At 46.5% G+C, this 17,356-nt stretch overlaps 1 protein-coding gene across 1 annotated transcript; it reads right to left on the reverse strand.

Moving 5' to 3' along the window:
• Positions 1-1,693: 1,693 nt before the first annotated feature.
• LOC111161472 (cytochrome P450 2G1) lies at positions 1,694-10,508 on the reverse strand. Its single transcript, XM_022525142.1, has 9 exons — positions 10,329-10,508; positions 9,591-9,753; positions 8,138-8,287; positions 6,485-6,645; positions 6,058-6,234; positions 4,998-5,139; positions 3,101-3,288; positions 2,842-2,983; positions 1,694-1,875 (listed from the first exon to the last, which is right to left on the reverse strand). Exons 1-9 carry the CDS (start codon positions 10,506-10,508, stop codon positions 1,694-1,696), a joined length of 1,485 nt encoding a protein of 494 aa, XP_022380850.1.
• Positions 10,509-17,356: the final 6,848 nt, after the last annotated feature.

Raw genomic sequence — 17,356 nt, forward strand, 5'->3', positions numbered from 1 at the left:
CACTGGTTACAACACCATCAGGATCCACCTCAGCTCAGAGCCGAGACCATGCTGTTCCAAGAAAGCCCCAGACCGAGGACAGTTTGTTCACACTCCCTAACATTACAAAGCCAACTATTATGGGGGCTCATGTACCTGGAACCTATGAGGTTAAGAGAGATTCCAAAGGATGAGGTCTCATCCCTGACCCTCTTTTTCTCCCACCCTATATTCAATTCATCAGCAAACCTTGCCAGCCTCATCTTCATAGCAGATCCCAACCCCTCTCACCTCTCCCTGTTTCTACAACATGGATCTCTATTTCCCCATTTTCAATCTCATCTTCAGGCAGCAGCCAGAGTTTGCTTTTAAAATATGTCAGTTGGTGTATGTCACCAGGAGCCATCCCCTCACTCAGGCTAAAAGCCCAGGTCCTTACTGAGGTCCACGAGGCTTCACACAATCTGGCTCTTTCATGCCCTGAATTTTTCCCATTTCCCCTTCTCTCCCTCCTCCACTCCACCCGTAGTCGGCTTGTGGATTCTGGAACACACATGCACAGCCTCCTGCTTTATGGCTCTGCTGTTTTTTTAATCTTACTGCCAGAAACACTCCCTTCCCAATAACCCACCTAGCCTGTTTCTCCACCACCTTGAGAGACCTTCCCTGTCCTGATCGTAATCCCAATCCTGGAATCTCTGCTGTCCTAATATATTATTTTATCCTTTACTTATTTATTATGTTTATTCTTCATTGTCTATGTCTCCCACTAGAAGGAAACTCCAAGAGGGCAGGAGTTGTGGTCTGCTTTGTTCACTGATGGATCCCAAGTACTTGAAGATGGTATTGGTACATGTTGGGTATTTGACAAACATTGGTTGAATAAAATGAAGTATGAGGGAAAGCTTTCATCCACTAAATGAGTTGATGGAGCTTTGAAATAGAATGATAGAAGGCTGAATTATTCTCCACAATGGAATGGGGGAGAATCTGGAACTGGGAGTTGTGAAAGAAGTTCCTTGCAGACCAGGAAGTTATGTTTAGAGGGAGAGATAATTGGCGGGGTTTGGGGCAAGGAGCCAGCAAGATGGTTGTGAATAGAGTATTGGGGGGTTGAGCATCAAGTGGGAAATCTTTGGTGGTGGACTCCTATGAAGGGTAATTAATAACAGGGGAGTCTAAAAGGTCATTTTAAGTAGTTTTCTATGCCCTACAGTGACGGTGCACAGAACACACAAGAAGCTGGCTACACTCAACAGCTTTGACTCCCTGGCTACTTTTATTTTATTTTATTTTATTTTATTTTATTTTATTTTATTTTATTTTATGCGGGAGATGATAATCAGGGAGACGAATGGTGCACTACATTTGGGTCACTATCACAAAAAGACATAGAATCTATAACAAGAATTTGGTGAAGACAGGAAGCACCGCAGAGGGGAAGAGAACACAAATTCTCCAGATTGTTGCTGAAATCTTGGACAGCGCCTGGCTTTTCCATTGGATGCAGCCGATACATAGCTCTATTTTTGCAGGTAACCCTCCCTGACGTGCAGTCCCATGACAGTAGGAACAGTGCCTTCTCTTAGAGCTGTTGTGAGAATTTAAGCTGTTGTGAGCGCCTCTCCACCTTAGAGGAGGTGAGCTGGTGCACTCGTATCCGTGGACAGAGCTCTGGTCTCCGACGGTTCCTTCCGTGCCCAGTAGAGGGCACTCAGCGGGCCTTGAGGCAGAGCTCGTAGGTTGGAGGGATATTGCCAAAACCTGAGACCCTGGGTGTGATATCGATGTCAGCGGGCGGCACCAGCGAGTGTAGAGAGAAGTTCTGAAGGATGGACGTAAAGTAGAGAAAGAGTTCCATGCGGGCCATGGCCTCGCCCAGGCAGATGCGCTTTCCTGTGGGCACAGGGGAGGATGGAGGGCGGCTCATATCTGCACTGGGATCATGAGGGCATGTGGAGCTTTCTGGCCCCATCACCGCTCAGAGCCTCCTCAGCATCCCTGGGCTCATGATAATACCTGCTTTGTGGGGTTATTGTAAAGACTCAGTGGGCTCCTCTAGGATCTGCCACTTATAGGAGCTCAACGCATGGCAGCTACTTCTCTGATGGCTTGATCAGATCCCAAGAAGGAATGGCTCTTAAAAAACCCTCGAATTTGAAGTTTCCGTTCATTTAAATTTCTCAAAGTTTTACCAAATGCCTGCTAGGTGTCAGATGTTGGTGAGGGGGGAAAAAAGGAAAGAAAGGAAGGAAGGAAGGAAGGAAGGAAGGAAGGAAGGAAGGAAGGAAAGAAAAGAAAAAAGAAAAGAAAAGAAAGGAAAGGAAAGAAAACTCACCCTTAAATAATGCTTACTATTTGTTGGTCACCCTTCCAATGGTTTGAAAAGATGAATCCCCACTTTATAGACAGGAAACAGAAGTAACTCACCTATGACTCCAACCTTTATAAGGGTGGGGTGGGGTTCTGTTTCCTAACCACTGCACTGATTCAATATGGCTTATACTTAAAATACTCTCCTAAGGTGATGTGTCATGGGTCACAAGCTCCCGTTTATCAGGCAAATCCACCTGCTGCCTATTTTTTATACTACCTGCAAACTGTTAAAAAAGAAAATCACACACCCCAAATGGAGTCACTTAGATTAGGCCAAGTCATCAACCCACGCTCAATATCTAAGCTAATTTCAACCTCTCCCAGAAATGCAGTCTTAACCAGTTAGTTGAGAATTTTTTGATCCGCACCCACGAGGTGATCTGCCACATGGACCCTCTGAATGTCGAAAACAGACCAAGAATTGGGGGGTCACATCTAGCATGTTCCTGTGGTGGGGGTGGGGGGACTCAGACCATAGAAACCTACCAGAGGAAAAAGGTACAAAGGCTTCATTCTTCTTGAAGCGGCCCTGCTCATCCAGGAAGTGTTGAGGATAGAAGGCATCCGGATAGCGGAAGTATTTGGGGTCTTTGAGAACGGAGCCAAGCAGCGGGAACACATCAGTGCCCTGGGGTGGAAATTCGGACAGTTAGGAGAAATCAGTGTTGGAGGATGGGGGCAGGGAACCAGGAGGAGAGAGGAGTGAGGTGGAGGGAGAAGGGGTAACAATGAGACCCAGCTCTACCTTGGGCAGAAGGTAGCCTCGGAAATGAGTGTCCCGGATGACATTATGGGGGACACCCATGGGTACGATATCTGTCAGTCTCTGTATCTCATGGATCACAGCATCCGTGTAGGGCATCTTCACTCTGTCATCCACACTTGGGATCCGGTGTGGTCCAATCACCTGGTCAATCTCTTCATGGATCTTGGCTAGAAGGGGCCAGAAAACATAGCAGACAAGGACACAGGAGGTGTTTCTGGAGGTCAAGGCTAGGCTATGGGTTTGTATCTTTAGTACCTGTGGATCCTGAGGGAGCGCACCATGTGTGTTTGCAATGCCTCTTTATTCTTAACATCTGACTCATTGGTGGGGTGCTCCCAGACCACTGGGAGGCACACAGCCTGGAGCCTAGAGTGCCCGCTGGCATGTTTGGTCTTTATCTTGCAAGTACTAAAGAGCAGGGCAGTGTCCTGGTCCCAGATGGGCTGTCATACACAGATTTTTGACAGGATGGAGAAAAGGTACAACACATAACCAGGACAGGATTGAAGCAAGTGACAGCAATTATGTCACAGGAATTAAGAACACTATTGGTGCAGTTACTCCTCCCTGAACTTCCTAGGTGAGTGACTCTGAGGCAAATGACTTAACCTTCTGAGCCTCTGTTTCTTTTTTTTTTTTTTAAGATTCTATTTATTTATTTGACAGAGAGAGAGATCACAAGTAGGCAGAGAGGCAGGCAAAGAGAGAGGGAGAAGCAGGCTCCCTGCTGAGCAGAGAGCCCGATATGGGGATCAATCCCAGGAGCCTGAGATCATGACCCGAGCCGAAGGCAGAGGCTCCACCCACTGGGCTACGTAGGCACCCTGAGCCTCTGTTTCTTCATCTTCCAAATGGATGAGATGGTTCAACAAGTTCACAGAGTTGTAAAATTTACCTAAAATGCAGCGTGCAAGTAAGTAGAATAGTGCCTGGGCACATAGCAGGTGTCCGTTAAATATCTGATTATATAGATATTTAGTTGTTATTATTATTATTTGGTAAAACACAAGGACAATGGAGCAGGGGCTAGAAAAGTTTGAGTGGAAACAAGTTAGTCTCTCCCATTGTCTATACCAGGAAAATATTTTTGGCTTGTTTTGAACTGCATTAGAAGGGAGAGATGCCAATATTGGGGGTTTTCTTTAAGCAAGGAATGAGCTCCTCATCACTAGAGTTACCCAACAAGACCAGGCTGCAATTTATTGGAGATGGATTCTATTAGATTCCGGCACTATAGTTGGCTAAATAAGGACCATCAAAGGTAACTACCTCCTAATCCCTAGAACTTGTGCATGTTACCATAGAGGACAAACTTGGGGCTTTGAAGACATCATCAGAGTAAGGCTCTTGAGAGGTGGAGATTATCCTGGATTATCCAGATTGGCCCTAAATATAATCACAAGTGTCTGTGTAATTGGGAAGCAGAAAGGTCAGAGTGAGAGGAGATGTGAGCACTGAGGCAGAAAGATTTGAAGATGCTATGCTTCTGGCTTTGAAGATGAAGCAAGGGTCATGAGCCCAGGAATGCAAGGAATATAGCTCTTGAAGCCGAAAAGGCAAGGAAACTGATTCTACCTTGATTCCACCCAGTGAAATCCTGTGTAAACTTCTGAAATCCAGAACTGTAGGATAATAGACTTATGCTAATTTAAGCTGCTAAATTTCTGGTAATTTATTACAGCAACCATAGGAAACTAACACAGGCACCAAGTAGAAGATTAGTTAAATAGCCTTCTAAGTCAGAGGTGAGATTCTGTACACTGAGATTCCAGAGTGTGAAGAGTGTATGACCGTGGGGTTCTAAGGTTTCAAGATTATGTCTTCTTCCCTGTTGGGAGTGGGGTTCACCAGGTAAGCAGCTCAGGTGAACACTCACCTTCCACCTCAGGGTACTTCATCATTAGCAGCAATCCATAACGTAGTGTAGAGCTCACAGTCTCTGTGCCAGCAAAGAATAGGTTGAGTGTGGTCAGCACCAAATTCTTGAGATTAAATTCTGTGTGGGGATTATTTGTATCCTGAAAATGAGAGGGATAGGACACAGAATCACCCTCTTCTGTGTTTATCTTCTTATTTTGTCTCTTTGTGGAAACACAATAGATGGTTAAACCAAGTGACTATCTGGGAGAGGAAACAGCCAGAGCAAAGGTCCTGGGGCAGCAGTGTCCCCCGTGTATAGAGGAACAACAAGGAGGCCAGTGTGATTGGAGTGGACAGTGGGGAAAATGGGAGGAGAAAAAGTAGAAATTTGAAAGTTCTAGGACATTAAGCTATATAATTGTAAAATTCCAAGTGCTAAGTGTAATTAAAAAATACATAAATTTCTAAAATTCCAAGACTTTATGATATAGAAGTATTAAGTTTCTAAATTTCTACATCTCTAAGACTTTTAAATTTAAAGCTTTAACTCTTAAGCTTCTCAAATTCTAAGACTATAAAGACTCATTTTGGCTTTCTGTATTTGTAAGTCTCTGGTAGTTGTAATCACAAATGATTTGAAAGGTATAAGTTTTAAGTATCCTTGCTCCTAAAATTTCTAGATTCAAAGTTTATTTTAAAAGTGTAAGAGTAGGGTGCCTGGGTGGCTCAGTCGTTGGGTGTCTGCCTTCGGCTCAGGTCATGATTCCAGGATCCTGGGATCGAGCCCCACCTCAGGCTCCCTGCTCAGCAGGAAGCCTGCTTCTTCCTCTCACACTTCCCCTGCTTGTGTTCCCTCTCTCACTACCTCTCTCTGTCAAATAAATAAATAAAATCTTTAAAAAAATAAATGAAAGCGTAAGAGTGTATGTATGCCTTTACAGTTTTATATCTCATCTATAAATAAGAGCCAACCATGTAAAACAATGCTTGCTCTTTTATCTCCAACAGGTTTGCAGGTAAAATTTGCAGGTGCTAGGGAATAGGATGATGAGAGAAAAGGATTGGAGGAGATGTACCTGGTACATCTTGATGAGGAAGCAATCAATGAAGTCCCGAGGGTTTTGTGGGTCAAAAGATGCTTCGTTGATCTTCACCCTAGAGGCAATGAAGTCCTTGAGCTCTTCTACCAAGTAGTAGATGCGATTGTGTCTTCCTGGCAAGTACTGCATGATCCCGGAATACATGTCATACAGCTGTGGGGAATAAGCAAAGGGAGTTTGTCAGCAATGGGCACCTGGGGCCAATGTAGGGTGAGTCTGGGGTCAGCTAGCTGGGCTCAACACCCAGATCTGGGTCTGAGGATTGAGTGAGTCCATTTACTTCTTGGAGACTCCAGGTTTATCAATCCTTGCCTCCCAAGGTTGTGGGGAGGACTAAGTGAGGTATCGGTGGGTGCTTAGTTCACTGAGATTGGGAGTGGGCAGGAAGGTGGTTAGTGGGCACCTGTGCCCAGGGTGTGCTCATCTCAATGAAACTCTCATTGATCATCTGCAGCAGCTTCAGGAACTGCTGGTCTTCATAGTCAAAGCGGCTTCCAAAGACGACAGAACTGATGACGTTGGAGACAGTGCGGCTCAGGAAGAAGGTGGGTTCGATGGGAGAACCTGGATGGGGGAAATTGTCTAGGTTGGAGACAGTGATTAGGAGCATGGGATGGAGAATCATTCAATCATGGATACAAGTCTTGGCTCCACTGCGTAATAGCACGTTAGTTACTTCATTTTTTTGTGTGTTTCGAGTCTAGATTTCCCAGTATGCAAATTGGTTTAGTAACCACTAAAACCTGAGGCTTCAATATAATTATCCATGTGAAATGCTTAGCACTGTCCTTGCCATGGAATAAGCACCCAAAAAGCGCTGGTGGAGTTTAATCATTACTTTTGGTTATTTAACTGTGTTTGTGCTGTAGAGTCACAGATTTGGGAAAGAAGTCATGGTAATGGACACATTAAAAAAAAAAAAAAGGAAGGCTGGATTCTGTGTATCTCTAGCAATGATTCCATTTAAACTATTAAGAAAATTCTTCCCTTGGCCTCAGCTGCACCATCTAAAACAGGATACCGGATCTGGGGACAATTTTTCTAGAACAATTCTCATATTCACAAATACACAATTTTGCAAATAATTTCTGGGGGCACAATGGACATTCAAAGCCTTCATGTGGGGGTGCCTGGGTGGCTCAGTGGGTTAAAGTCTCTGCCTTCAGCTCAGGTCATGATCGCAGGGTCCTGGGATCGAGCCCCGCATCGGGCTCTCTGCTCAGCAGCTTCCCCTCTCTCTGTCTCTGCCTGCCTCTTTGCCTGCTTGTGATCTCTGTCTGTCAAATAAATAAATAAAATTTAAAAAAAAAAAAGCCTTCATGTAGACTGTTTAGTTAGCGTCCATGAAGCCTAGAAGGAAAACTCTGATTTAGAGAAATCTCTCTCTCTTGCTATATCTTATCTATTCCTCTTTGTACTTCTAAGCTGCTGTGTCTTTTTTTCCCTCTAAATCCTATTGGTTCCAGACCTTATTTCAGGGCAGGGATTGGATTCCTTAAAAAATATAATCAAATGGTTATAGAGTTTCAGATTTGCAAGATGAAAGATTCTGGAGATCTGTTTCACAACAATGCAAATACACCGGAACAGGCACTTAGGAATGGTTAGGATGGTCAAATTGTACACATTATGTAGTTTTATGACAATTGTATTATGTATTTATGTATTTATGACAATTGTATTCCCTAAGTGGAGGTGGCAGAGACCTATGGGTTGGGTGTATGTACTATATGTATACATATATATGTAATTAAATTTGATCCTGTCACTGGAAAAATGCACGAATTTACATATTGCAAAAGTTTGCACATGCTTTCAGGAGCTCACAAAATCCCTGAGATCCACTGATTAAAGCTTCTGAACAAGTGGTCTCTGAGAGGCTTTCACGTTAACTTTTAACATGGAGCCTGGCTAGAAATCTCAGTAAACCCTTAGTCTTTTTCATCCTCTCCCATTCTAGAGCCTTCTCCCACCAAGGCCCATCTTCTCATGACTGAGCTCTTTATAATAACCATTCATCTTTTAGCCCTGCCCCCTTGTTGCCCCTCCCCCTTACCCTTGGTCTTCCGTAATTCCTCTAGTAAAAAGCCAGCCTCTTCCTGGATCCGCTCCTCAATGCTCCGCTTTCCCATTCCGAAGTCCCGAAGAATGGTCAGGGAGAAGCGTCGGAGGATCCTCCATCGTTCTCCATTAGCCAGAGCTACACCTGCCAGAATCTTTGTGTCAGCCTCCTGCCTCCCCTCCCCTTCCTGTGTCCAACTCTGTGCTACACAAGGATGGGAACAAATTATGAAAGCTCTGGACTCTGGTCTCAGGGAAGCCCCTCCCGACCTCCCAGGCTTGATGGAGAGACTGTGGTTCCCTCCCTACGGGACCCTCAAAAACAGTCTAGGATTGAGATGGAGGGAAAGGAAATCAGGCTAGGAATGATTGAGGGAGATCACGGAGAGTTTCTTACAGGATAAAGACCTAGAACTGGATAAATAACTGGTTGGATGCATAGGAAGGGGGAGGGGGTATAGAGAGAATGCCATTTACGGTATCTTGGAATGTACACCATTTGGGTTCTCTAGATATATGCATACGTGTACACAGAAGCTCATACCTGTACATCAATATACCCACCTTCTAGTAAGTAACACTTTGAAATGACCAAATGTGTGTGGATTGATAATTAATGTTTAGAAATTTAATGAAATTATTTCAGTGGATTAATGATGGAAGGAAGAGTTTTGATTGGAATGACTGATAGATGATGGATAAGAGACTCAATGGATGAGTAAAGTGTTAATGAGTAGAGGGTTTTGAGATGAATGGATAAGTGGCTGGAAAGATTTATGGATTGAAATGTTAATTGATGGGTGAATAATAGAAGGGTTAGTGAATGGATGGATGGGTTGGTGGATAGATGGATGAATGGAAAGTTAATTCATAGATGCAGATAAATTGGATAGAAAGATATTTGTATAGAAAGGCTAATTAATAAATGGATGTTTTTGGAGGATGCATGGATCAATGGAGAAGTGGATAAATGGGAGGAAATAGATAGGGATAGGTGGATGGATGGAAATATGGAAAGAATAGCATGAGGCTGTTTGGAATTGAAGAGTGTGAACAGTTAGAGGTGGATGTATAGGACATACGAGAAAGGTATATCCCTAAGTGGAGGCGGCAGGGACCTATGGGTTGGATGTGTATGTATGTACAGAGAGATAAGAAGTAATGTTGGTTGTAAGGGCTTCAGTGGGTATACAGTGTCACTAATCCATTAAAAACAGAAGTAATGCAGCAGATACTCAAGAGTCAGATGGTTTGGGTTCAAAACAAAATTGTTTCACTTACTGTGTGATATTACCCAAACATTCTCACCCTCAGTTTCCTCATTTGCAAAATTAGTAAGACATTAATAGTTCCCTCAAAGGAGTCAATGCAGTCATTCATGCAGAGGACTTATCAAGGAATCCGGGACATAGGAAGTATATTATCCTCATTTTGTCGTTGTTACTTACCATGACCTTGGAAGTTTCGCTCTATCGAAGCCAGTTCTCCGCGGCCACTGAACTCATCTGCCCGGTCTACCAGGGCCTCTTTCACTGCCTCATGTCCACATAAAACAACTACTGGCCGGGGACCCATGTACACAGTGAAGACTGGACCATACTTCTCCTTGAGCTGGGAGCAAAGGAAGGCATAAGTGGAGGGAGCTGAGTGGAGGACCAAGTATAGATCAATCAAGGACTTTAGGGTGGAAATTTCAGGAGGGTACAGTTGTAGGAATAACAGATAAAGGTGAGTCTTGGGCTTAGACTATTGAGCAAAAGGTACAGAGGCCTGTGATTCTGGGCAAGACCTCCCCACCCAGTGCCTCCACAAGCCTTAGTTTCCTCATCTGTAAAATGGTGGACCTGGATGAACTGGACTCCAAGATTTATGCTTCTCTCTCTGCAATGCTCAATTTCTGGAACCCTATGATACTGAGTGTCAAAATTCTAAGTCCATCACAGCGCACGAGTTCTTGTGTTTAAGGGTGTAAGGTATTATGATTCTGAAGTCCTCGGATATGAGAGTCTTAAGTTCCAGTGTGCCAGGAGTCTGTGTTTCCACAAGTTTAAGATTCTGGAATTTTAGTAGTCTAAGGTTTATAAGGTCTATGTTTCTAAGAGTCTGTGTTTTAGATGTTACGAAGTTATACATGTGTCTACAGAATTAGTTGTTGCCAGCTCTGTGAGAGGAGTAGTCAGACTTACCTTCATGAAAGACTGAAAAGTGGCATCAGTACGGACTTGCAACACGTTCCCCAGGAAGGGTATTGGTGTGGGCCCAGGGGGCAGCTTCCCCCCCTTGTTGTTCCGTTTCCAGGTGATGAGGATGAGTAGACAAGACAAGGAGAGTGCCAGAAAGATGGTGAAAGCCCCTTCTAGCTCCATGGTGTCAGGTTGAAGGGTTGTGTCCAGGGAACCAGATTCTGCTTAAATATGTTCTGGGAAATCAGCTGTGCAGAAATCTGAACACCCTGAGATTTAAGTTTTCCGGGTATGGATGCCATTAGAGAGGATATTGCTTTATCTGGGAGGTTGTTATATAACCTCTAATCTCCCACCTGAATAAAGATGGATTGAATTCACCCAGGGAAATCCACTGGGGCCATACCTCTTTCTTCATATTTCCAGTCTCAGCTCAACCCCTAGTTTGACATGTCTTGGTGGGATGTGGGAGCAGCTGAACATCATTTTTAGACTACTGCATTAGGAATCAGACAATCTGGGTTCAAATTTCCACTCCACCTTTTCTCCATTGGCAAGTCACCTAACCCTCTTGGCCTCAGTTTCTGGAATCTGTCAATAATAGGGTAACCATACTGTTTTATAAAGACTTGGTAAAGAACAAAGATGACTCCTTTCTCATTGCCTAACTAATCAATTTCTTTAAAAATACAGTATGATGAAGATTTAGAATAGCAAAAGAAATAACTCAATTGAAAATGTTTTATTTTTTTTTAAGATTTTATTTATTTATTTTTAGAGAGAGAGTGACAGAAGGCAAGCAGGGAGAGGAGCAGGTGGGATGGGTGATGGAGGGGAAAGAATTTCATGCAGATTCCACTAAGGGCAGAGTCCAACATGGGGCTTGATCTCACCACCCTGGTTTTACGACCCCAGCCTAAACCAAGAGTTGGATGCCCAATTGATTTACCATAGATAGGCTTGAGCTGAGCTCAAATTCAGAGATTCCATTACTAAAGAAAGAAGGGATAAATGGATGTAAGGGAACAATTAATAATAAACATGGCGTCTGCCATGGGGATCAATCCAGGGCCAATAAGGAAACAAAAGAAAAGCAATCAGCAAACAGAAGAGTTGATATTCAGCAGATGCACTCATCCTTAGGAAGGTCTGGGATAAGAAGTGGGGTCCTAGACATGTTCCCGGACACAGCAGAGGTGAATCCTTTGGGCATCGTGCTGCTTTTGTTCACATGCTTCCAGATAAAGGTCACCAGGATGGACACGCGGTAAACAGGAAGAGGGTGAGGCTGTCTCAGATCTCCAGGTCCCCAGGAACAAGGAACCGTCCTTGGCCATGGGCCCTGGCTACAGAGATCTTGGGACTCAGCTTCTTTGGTAACCTGAATACCTTTGGATTAAAATCCCTGGGGGTTGGATCCCACATGGAGGCTCGCCATGGCTGTAGAACTTATGTAATTTGTAGTCTCCTCTGAGCTTGCCGCTGAGTGCGGTGTCTTCACCCTGCAGTCCTCCTTCACTAACGTAGGCATCCTCCACGTTTGTCCTCTGAGAACATGTCCAAGGTCATGGACGTTCTAGGGTCAGGGAGAACCAGGTTTGCATTCTGCCTCTGCTCCTTTTGTGGTGAGTGGGTTCTGGAACAGGATACCTAATTTCTTTGAACCTCAGTTTCCCCTTCCATAAAATGAGAATACCCATAACAGTTCCTACCTTGCCAAACCTGGAGGTTTGTATGGACTAAATGTATTGAAAGCCATCAGCACGGTGCCAGTACTATTATTCAACAACCAACTTACTTTCTAACCCAGGCTCCTCAGCCCTTTGAAATCTGTTCTCAGGGAGGAATTTGCTGTAAGTGGGGCAGATGGCTAGGGCAGGGAAGCTGAACAAGGCTGAGGACAGGCTATGGTAGGGGGCAGGTCATGGGCAGGACTGTTGCTGGGTGCTGGGCTAGCAGGGAGAAGAGGTGGTGACTGCCCATTCCTGAGCCTCTTTTGTGCACCAGCACTGTGCTAAATTCGTGACTGTCATACTCTGATGGACCTCCATGTCCTTGTGCATCATTCCCATTTTCCACACAAACAGACTAAGACTCACCCAGGTTACTGGGCTCTCAAGGGCAGACTTAGGATTAGCATGCCTCTTTGCCCTTCCAGAAACTCGCTCCCACCAGTGACTTGCCTCGGGGTCCTCTGTTTGGGGAAGGTTTGGGAATGGGACCAGCTGGTAGGTATCTAAGAATGAGGGAGACTGTGAGTGGAGTGTGGGGAGGGGGTGTCCCTGTTGCTGAAATGGAGGTTTGGGAGGGTAGCTACTTACTGTTGTTTTCAGTGGGTGGAGCAGAGACCTACCGAATTTTCAGGAGCACCATGGTGACCAAGAGTCTCCAGCAAGAGCTAAGAACGCAAAGCACTGTCTCCCTTGCTGAAGCCCCAAATCAGTGGGCTGGGGTAGCCTCCACCATCCTTCCTTCTGTGCTCAGACTTTTAACTGAGCTGAACTGGATGGTTCCCCAAAGTTTCCATTACCACCTTGTTTGCACTGCTTGGCACTTTTCCTAGGAGCTGGGAGAGAACCCTGGTGCCTGCCTGTCTCCTCCAGGAAGCTCCCCATGACTGCAGCCTCTGACCTGTTTATTCTGTTTCTAGGTGGGGGTGGGGCAGTTATCTGATCTCTGCACCCAATCCAGGAAGAATGAGGTGGGAGAGCATCTGTGAGGCTGGGTTGGTGGACTGAGAAAAAAAGAGAGAACTAAGAAAGGTGAGAAGAAAGAAAATGTTCTTCCTCATCCCCCAGAGCCAGCCGCTATGCATAACAAACAATTACATAATCAGCCCCCTCCAGCTCGGCAGGAGCCAGAAGGAGAGGGATCTGGGCAAAGGACATGTGTCAGTAAGAAGGGAGAAAAGAAAGTGATCTCAGGTTGACAAAAAACAAAAGAGGGAAAGAGTGGCATGGGACAGAAAGAGACAGAGTATCAGAGGGAGACTGGGGGGAAGGGACGGGAGGGAGGGGTCAACTAGGACCCAGAGCAACAGCGAGAAGGAATCAGAAAAACATACAAGATAGAGACTGACCCCTGGAGGGAAAGACACAGAGAAAGGAAGAGCCAGACCTAAGGGACACTCACTCAGAGATGTGTAGACAGAGAGAGAGAGAGAGCTGGACACAAGGAGAGATCTAGAGAAACAAGAAATAGAGCTGCAGAGGAGGGAGTCACACACATGCTGAGAGCCTGAGACAGAAGGTCAGGGAGAGGGACACAGAGACACAGAAAGTTGCAGGAGTCCAGGGAAGGAGCCCAGGACCTGGCTGAAGCAGAAACAGAGAGGCGTCAAGGGACCAGAGAGATGGTCCCATCAAAGGGCTGGAGAGCTGGTCAAGTCTTGTGAGCAGCCAGCAGACAGGAGACATTATTTTTCTAGTTTGTGTTATGCGTCGGGCCCTGATAGAGCAGATCTCTTGGAATCCCAACCACAAGCCTCAATGACAAGGGCCCCAGCTGACACTTATAGAGTACTGACTATGTCCCAGGATGGTCTCAGCACTTGGGTACACACCCACCCGATCCCAAAGCAACCCCACCCGGTAAGGACAACTACAATCTCCACTGCACAGAGAAAGAGATTGAGGCATGCAGAGGGCTAAGTCAAGGTCACCAGCTAGGAATCAGGGGCCATCTGGCCCCACCCAGACCATCTGGCCCCAATCTGCCATTTTTTTTTAAGATTTTATTTATTTACTTGAGAGAGAGAGAGTGAGAGAGAGAAAGCATGAGAAGGGAGAGGGCCAGAGGGGGAAGCAGACTCCCTGAGCAGGGAGCCCAATGTAGGACATTATCCCAGGACTCCAGGATCATGGCCTGAGCCGAAGGCAGACTCTTAACCAACTGAGCCACCCTGCCCCTCCAATCTGCCATTTTAAGTTCTCCACTCCCAAGAGAGAGCTGGGGACCCTAAAGACGTGGCCTCCAAATTTGAAAGTGAGAGTTCTTAGCCTGGAGTCCAAAGATTGATGGCAGGAGCTTCTGAAAATCCCCAAATGATCTTGCATCATGAGGCTCCGTCATGCCCCCTGGGAGAAGGTGAGTTCATGTCTTTGGATAGGTATAGCAGGGAGGCATAGCTCTAATTTATTGCCAACATGGTTATTATGAACCCTACTACATGTTGGGCATTGTTCTAAAGGATGGAACTCCACAGAGACGAAGCAAACAATCACAACAAAACAATGAGATTCTCTGTCCCTGGAGATGCTATATGAATGGGAAGAGGGATTGATCGTGAACGCTTGCCTCAAGCCTTTTGCCCTTGCTGTGCCCTCTGCCAGGACTGCTTCTCCCCACATCTTCCCACGGCTGACTCTCAGAAGTCACCTCCTCCAAGAAGCCCTCCCTGACCACCCAATCTCCAGCAGTCGCCATCAGGCAGTATCCAGCATAGTTCCTAGTTTAATTTTCCATAGTTCCTAGTTTAATTTTCTTCATGGTGTTTATCACCAACTGAAGTCATCGTATTTATTTAGTGGGCTGCTTGCTTTTTGTCAGCATTCGCAGCCTTCACAAGGGGAGAGAATTTGATTTTCGTGTCCCCCCCCCCTTTTTTTAAATTTATTTTTGAGAGAGAACCAGAGCATGCATGTGTGTGAACAGGGGAGGGAAGGAAGGAAGGAGGAGAGAGAGAGAGACTCTCAAGCAGACACCCTGCTGAGCACAGAGCCCGACGCAGGGTTTGATCTCATGACCCTGAGATCATGACCTGAGCTGACATCAAGAGCCTGATGAGGGAGACAGATGTTCCCCAGGCAGGTGGCCCTCTGTCCAGGTCTCGCTCCCGCTGACACAGCTCATGGACTCTCATCCCAGCCCTCAGCTTGGGGAGTATGGGAGTGAGACTGCCGCTCAGCTCAGGAGTTACCTCTGAGGAAATGGGCGGGGCGGGGGGGGAGGGATGGACAGTGACAGGAGACAGGAGGGATGGAGGAACAGAGAGGCTGGCTGTCCAAACGCCCTGGCATCTCACCATCCGGGCCCAAGCCCTCCGCCTTGCCTCCCATCCCAGCCCTGACCCCACTGGACTGCTGCTCCTGACTGCGGGTTTCTCTCTCCGACCCGACTGTGTGCTCTGTGACCGCATGAGCCCGGCCGTCAGTTTTTGCTGTTTCCCCGCTGCTCCACAATAAATACTAAGAGCAGACAACTTAAATGCAGACAGCAGGCTACTGGAACATTGCAGGGGAGAGGTGAGGAGGCCTGAGCAGGGGCTGGAGAGATGGGCAGGGGTGAAGGCAGCTGACCCTCTCTTTTCCTCCTCCCCCTCCTCCCTGCTCTCTCACACCCCTTTATCTCTCACTGCCCCCCCCCCCCATCTTTCCCTCACCCCGCCGTCCTCGCCCATTACCGACAAGGCAGGACCTCTGATTTCATAATCTCAGTTCTGGCTCTTGCTGTTCACACTGTTTCCTTTAGAAACAAAACTGCAGCCAATCTTCCCCACCCACACACAGATCTGGCCCCTCCGAGAAGAGAGCGCATTCAGGAGCCACGGGGTGGGGTGCGGGGAAGGCAGATCTGGCGGGAGGATCGCCGCGCCTGCGAGCGCGCGGTGGGGCCGGTAACGCGGCTCATGCGCCCCCTGCAGGAGAAGGGCTGCAACCGCAGGGTCCGGGCAGCGGGGAGGGGGCGGGGAGGCTGGGAAGGTAAGTCTGGGTCTGGTGGGTGGGGGCTGCCCAAGAGTCTGCTTCCCGAAGAATCCAACTTGCAATAGCCCTGAGCTGCGTGAAGATAGTCATCCAAGTGGATAGAAGTTAACCGTGTGTTCCACTGGGCGGGCACCCAGGACCTGCCTCCCACCTGCTGGCTATTGGTCCTGTGTCTTTCATGCTGTTAAAGTGCCCCCATCCTCTCCTCCACAGAGGGAACCATGCGAGGAATCTGGACAGAAAGTCTGAGAGCTGGTACCGTTTCAGGAGCTTCTAAGACTTCACATGCTTCCAGTTTCCTTGGCCTGAACTGTGATGGTCCAAGTGCATTCAGGTGAGCTTAGGTGAGCTTGCTAAGGGTGTCCCTTCTGTGTTGTTCTGTTCTCATAACTTGAGCCATGTAAACGGTAAAGCCATAGTAAGTATGAAACAGTGGAGACTAGGTAAACTGGGTAGCTAGGATACAGGTGGAACCTTGACCATGGCCATGCAAACAAGCGAGCTGTTGGGTGCAGTCAAACCTCAAGGGTATAGCCTATTTTATCAGAGTAGGTATGAGCCTGGTACATGTTGTAGTCAGCTCCGCCTGCCATAACAAAAAAACCACATACCGTGTGGGCTAAACACATTTATTTATCACAGTTCTGGAGGATAGGAAGTCCCAGATCAAGATCCGTGCTGGTGGATCCTTTTCTCAGTGAGCAGCTTCTGGCTTACAGACACTGCCTTCTCCCACTATTGTCAGATGGTGGGGAGAGGGTACATGGTGCCTGCTATCTCTTCCGCTTTTTCTTCTTCTTCTTCTTTTTAAAAGATTTCATTTATATATTTTAGAGAGAGAGAGGGCACACACGGGGAGGAAAGGCAGAGGGAGAGGGAGAATCTTTAAGTAGACTCTGCACTGAGCTCAGAGCTGGACATGGGGCTCAGTCTCACAACCCTGAGATCATAACCTGAAGCCAAAACCAAGAGTTGGACACTTAACTGGCTGAGCCACCAAGGCGTTCTACTTCCCTTTTTTATAAGTGCTCTAATCTCACCCTGGGGGCTCCACCCACATGACCTTACCTAAACCCAATTTCCAGGGGTGCCTGGGTGGCTCAGTTGGTTACGCATTTGCCTTTGGCTCAGGTCATGATCCTAGGATTCTGGGATGGAGCCCACATCGGGCTCCTTGCTCAGCGGGGAGTCTGCTTCTCCCTCTGCCTGCCACTCCCCCAGCTTGTGCTCGCTCTCTCTCCCTCTCAAATAAGTAAGTAAATATATCTATATCATCTATATCTATATCTATATCTATATCTATATCTATATCTATATCTATATCTATAT

This window comes from Enhydra lutris, unplaced genomic scaffold (genome assembly GCF_002288905.1).
Source record: "Enhydra lutris kenyoni isolate GAN:26980312 unplaced genomic scaffold, ASM228890v2 scaffoldscaffold85, whole genome shotgun sequence".
NCBI lineage: Eukaryota > Metazoa > Chordata > Mammalia > Carnivora > Mustelidae > Enhydra > Enhydra lutris.

Excerpts from the sequence above, each read along its gene's own strand:
- LOC111161472 (XM_022525142.1), bottom strand. The coding sequence starts at position 10,508 with ATGGAGCTAGAAGGGGCTTTCACCATCTTTCTGGCACTCTCCTTGTCT. Across the intron at positions 5,140-6,057 it reads TCCTCATCAAGATGTACCAG|GATACAAATAATCCCCACAC; the intron begins GTACATCTCCTC and ends TCTCATTTTCAG. Across the intron at positions 1,876-2,841 it reads CTTTGTACCTTTTTCCTCTG|GAAAGCGCATCTGCCTGGGC; the intron begins GTAGGTTTCTAT and ends CTGTGCCCACAG.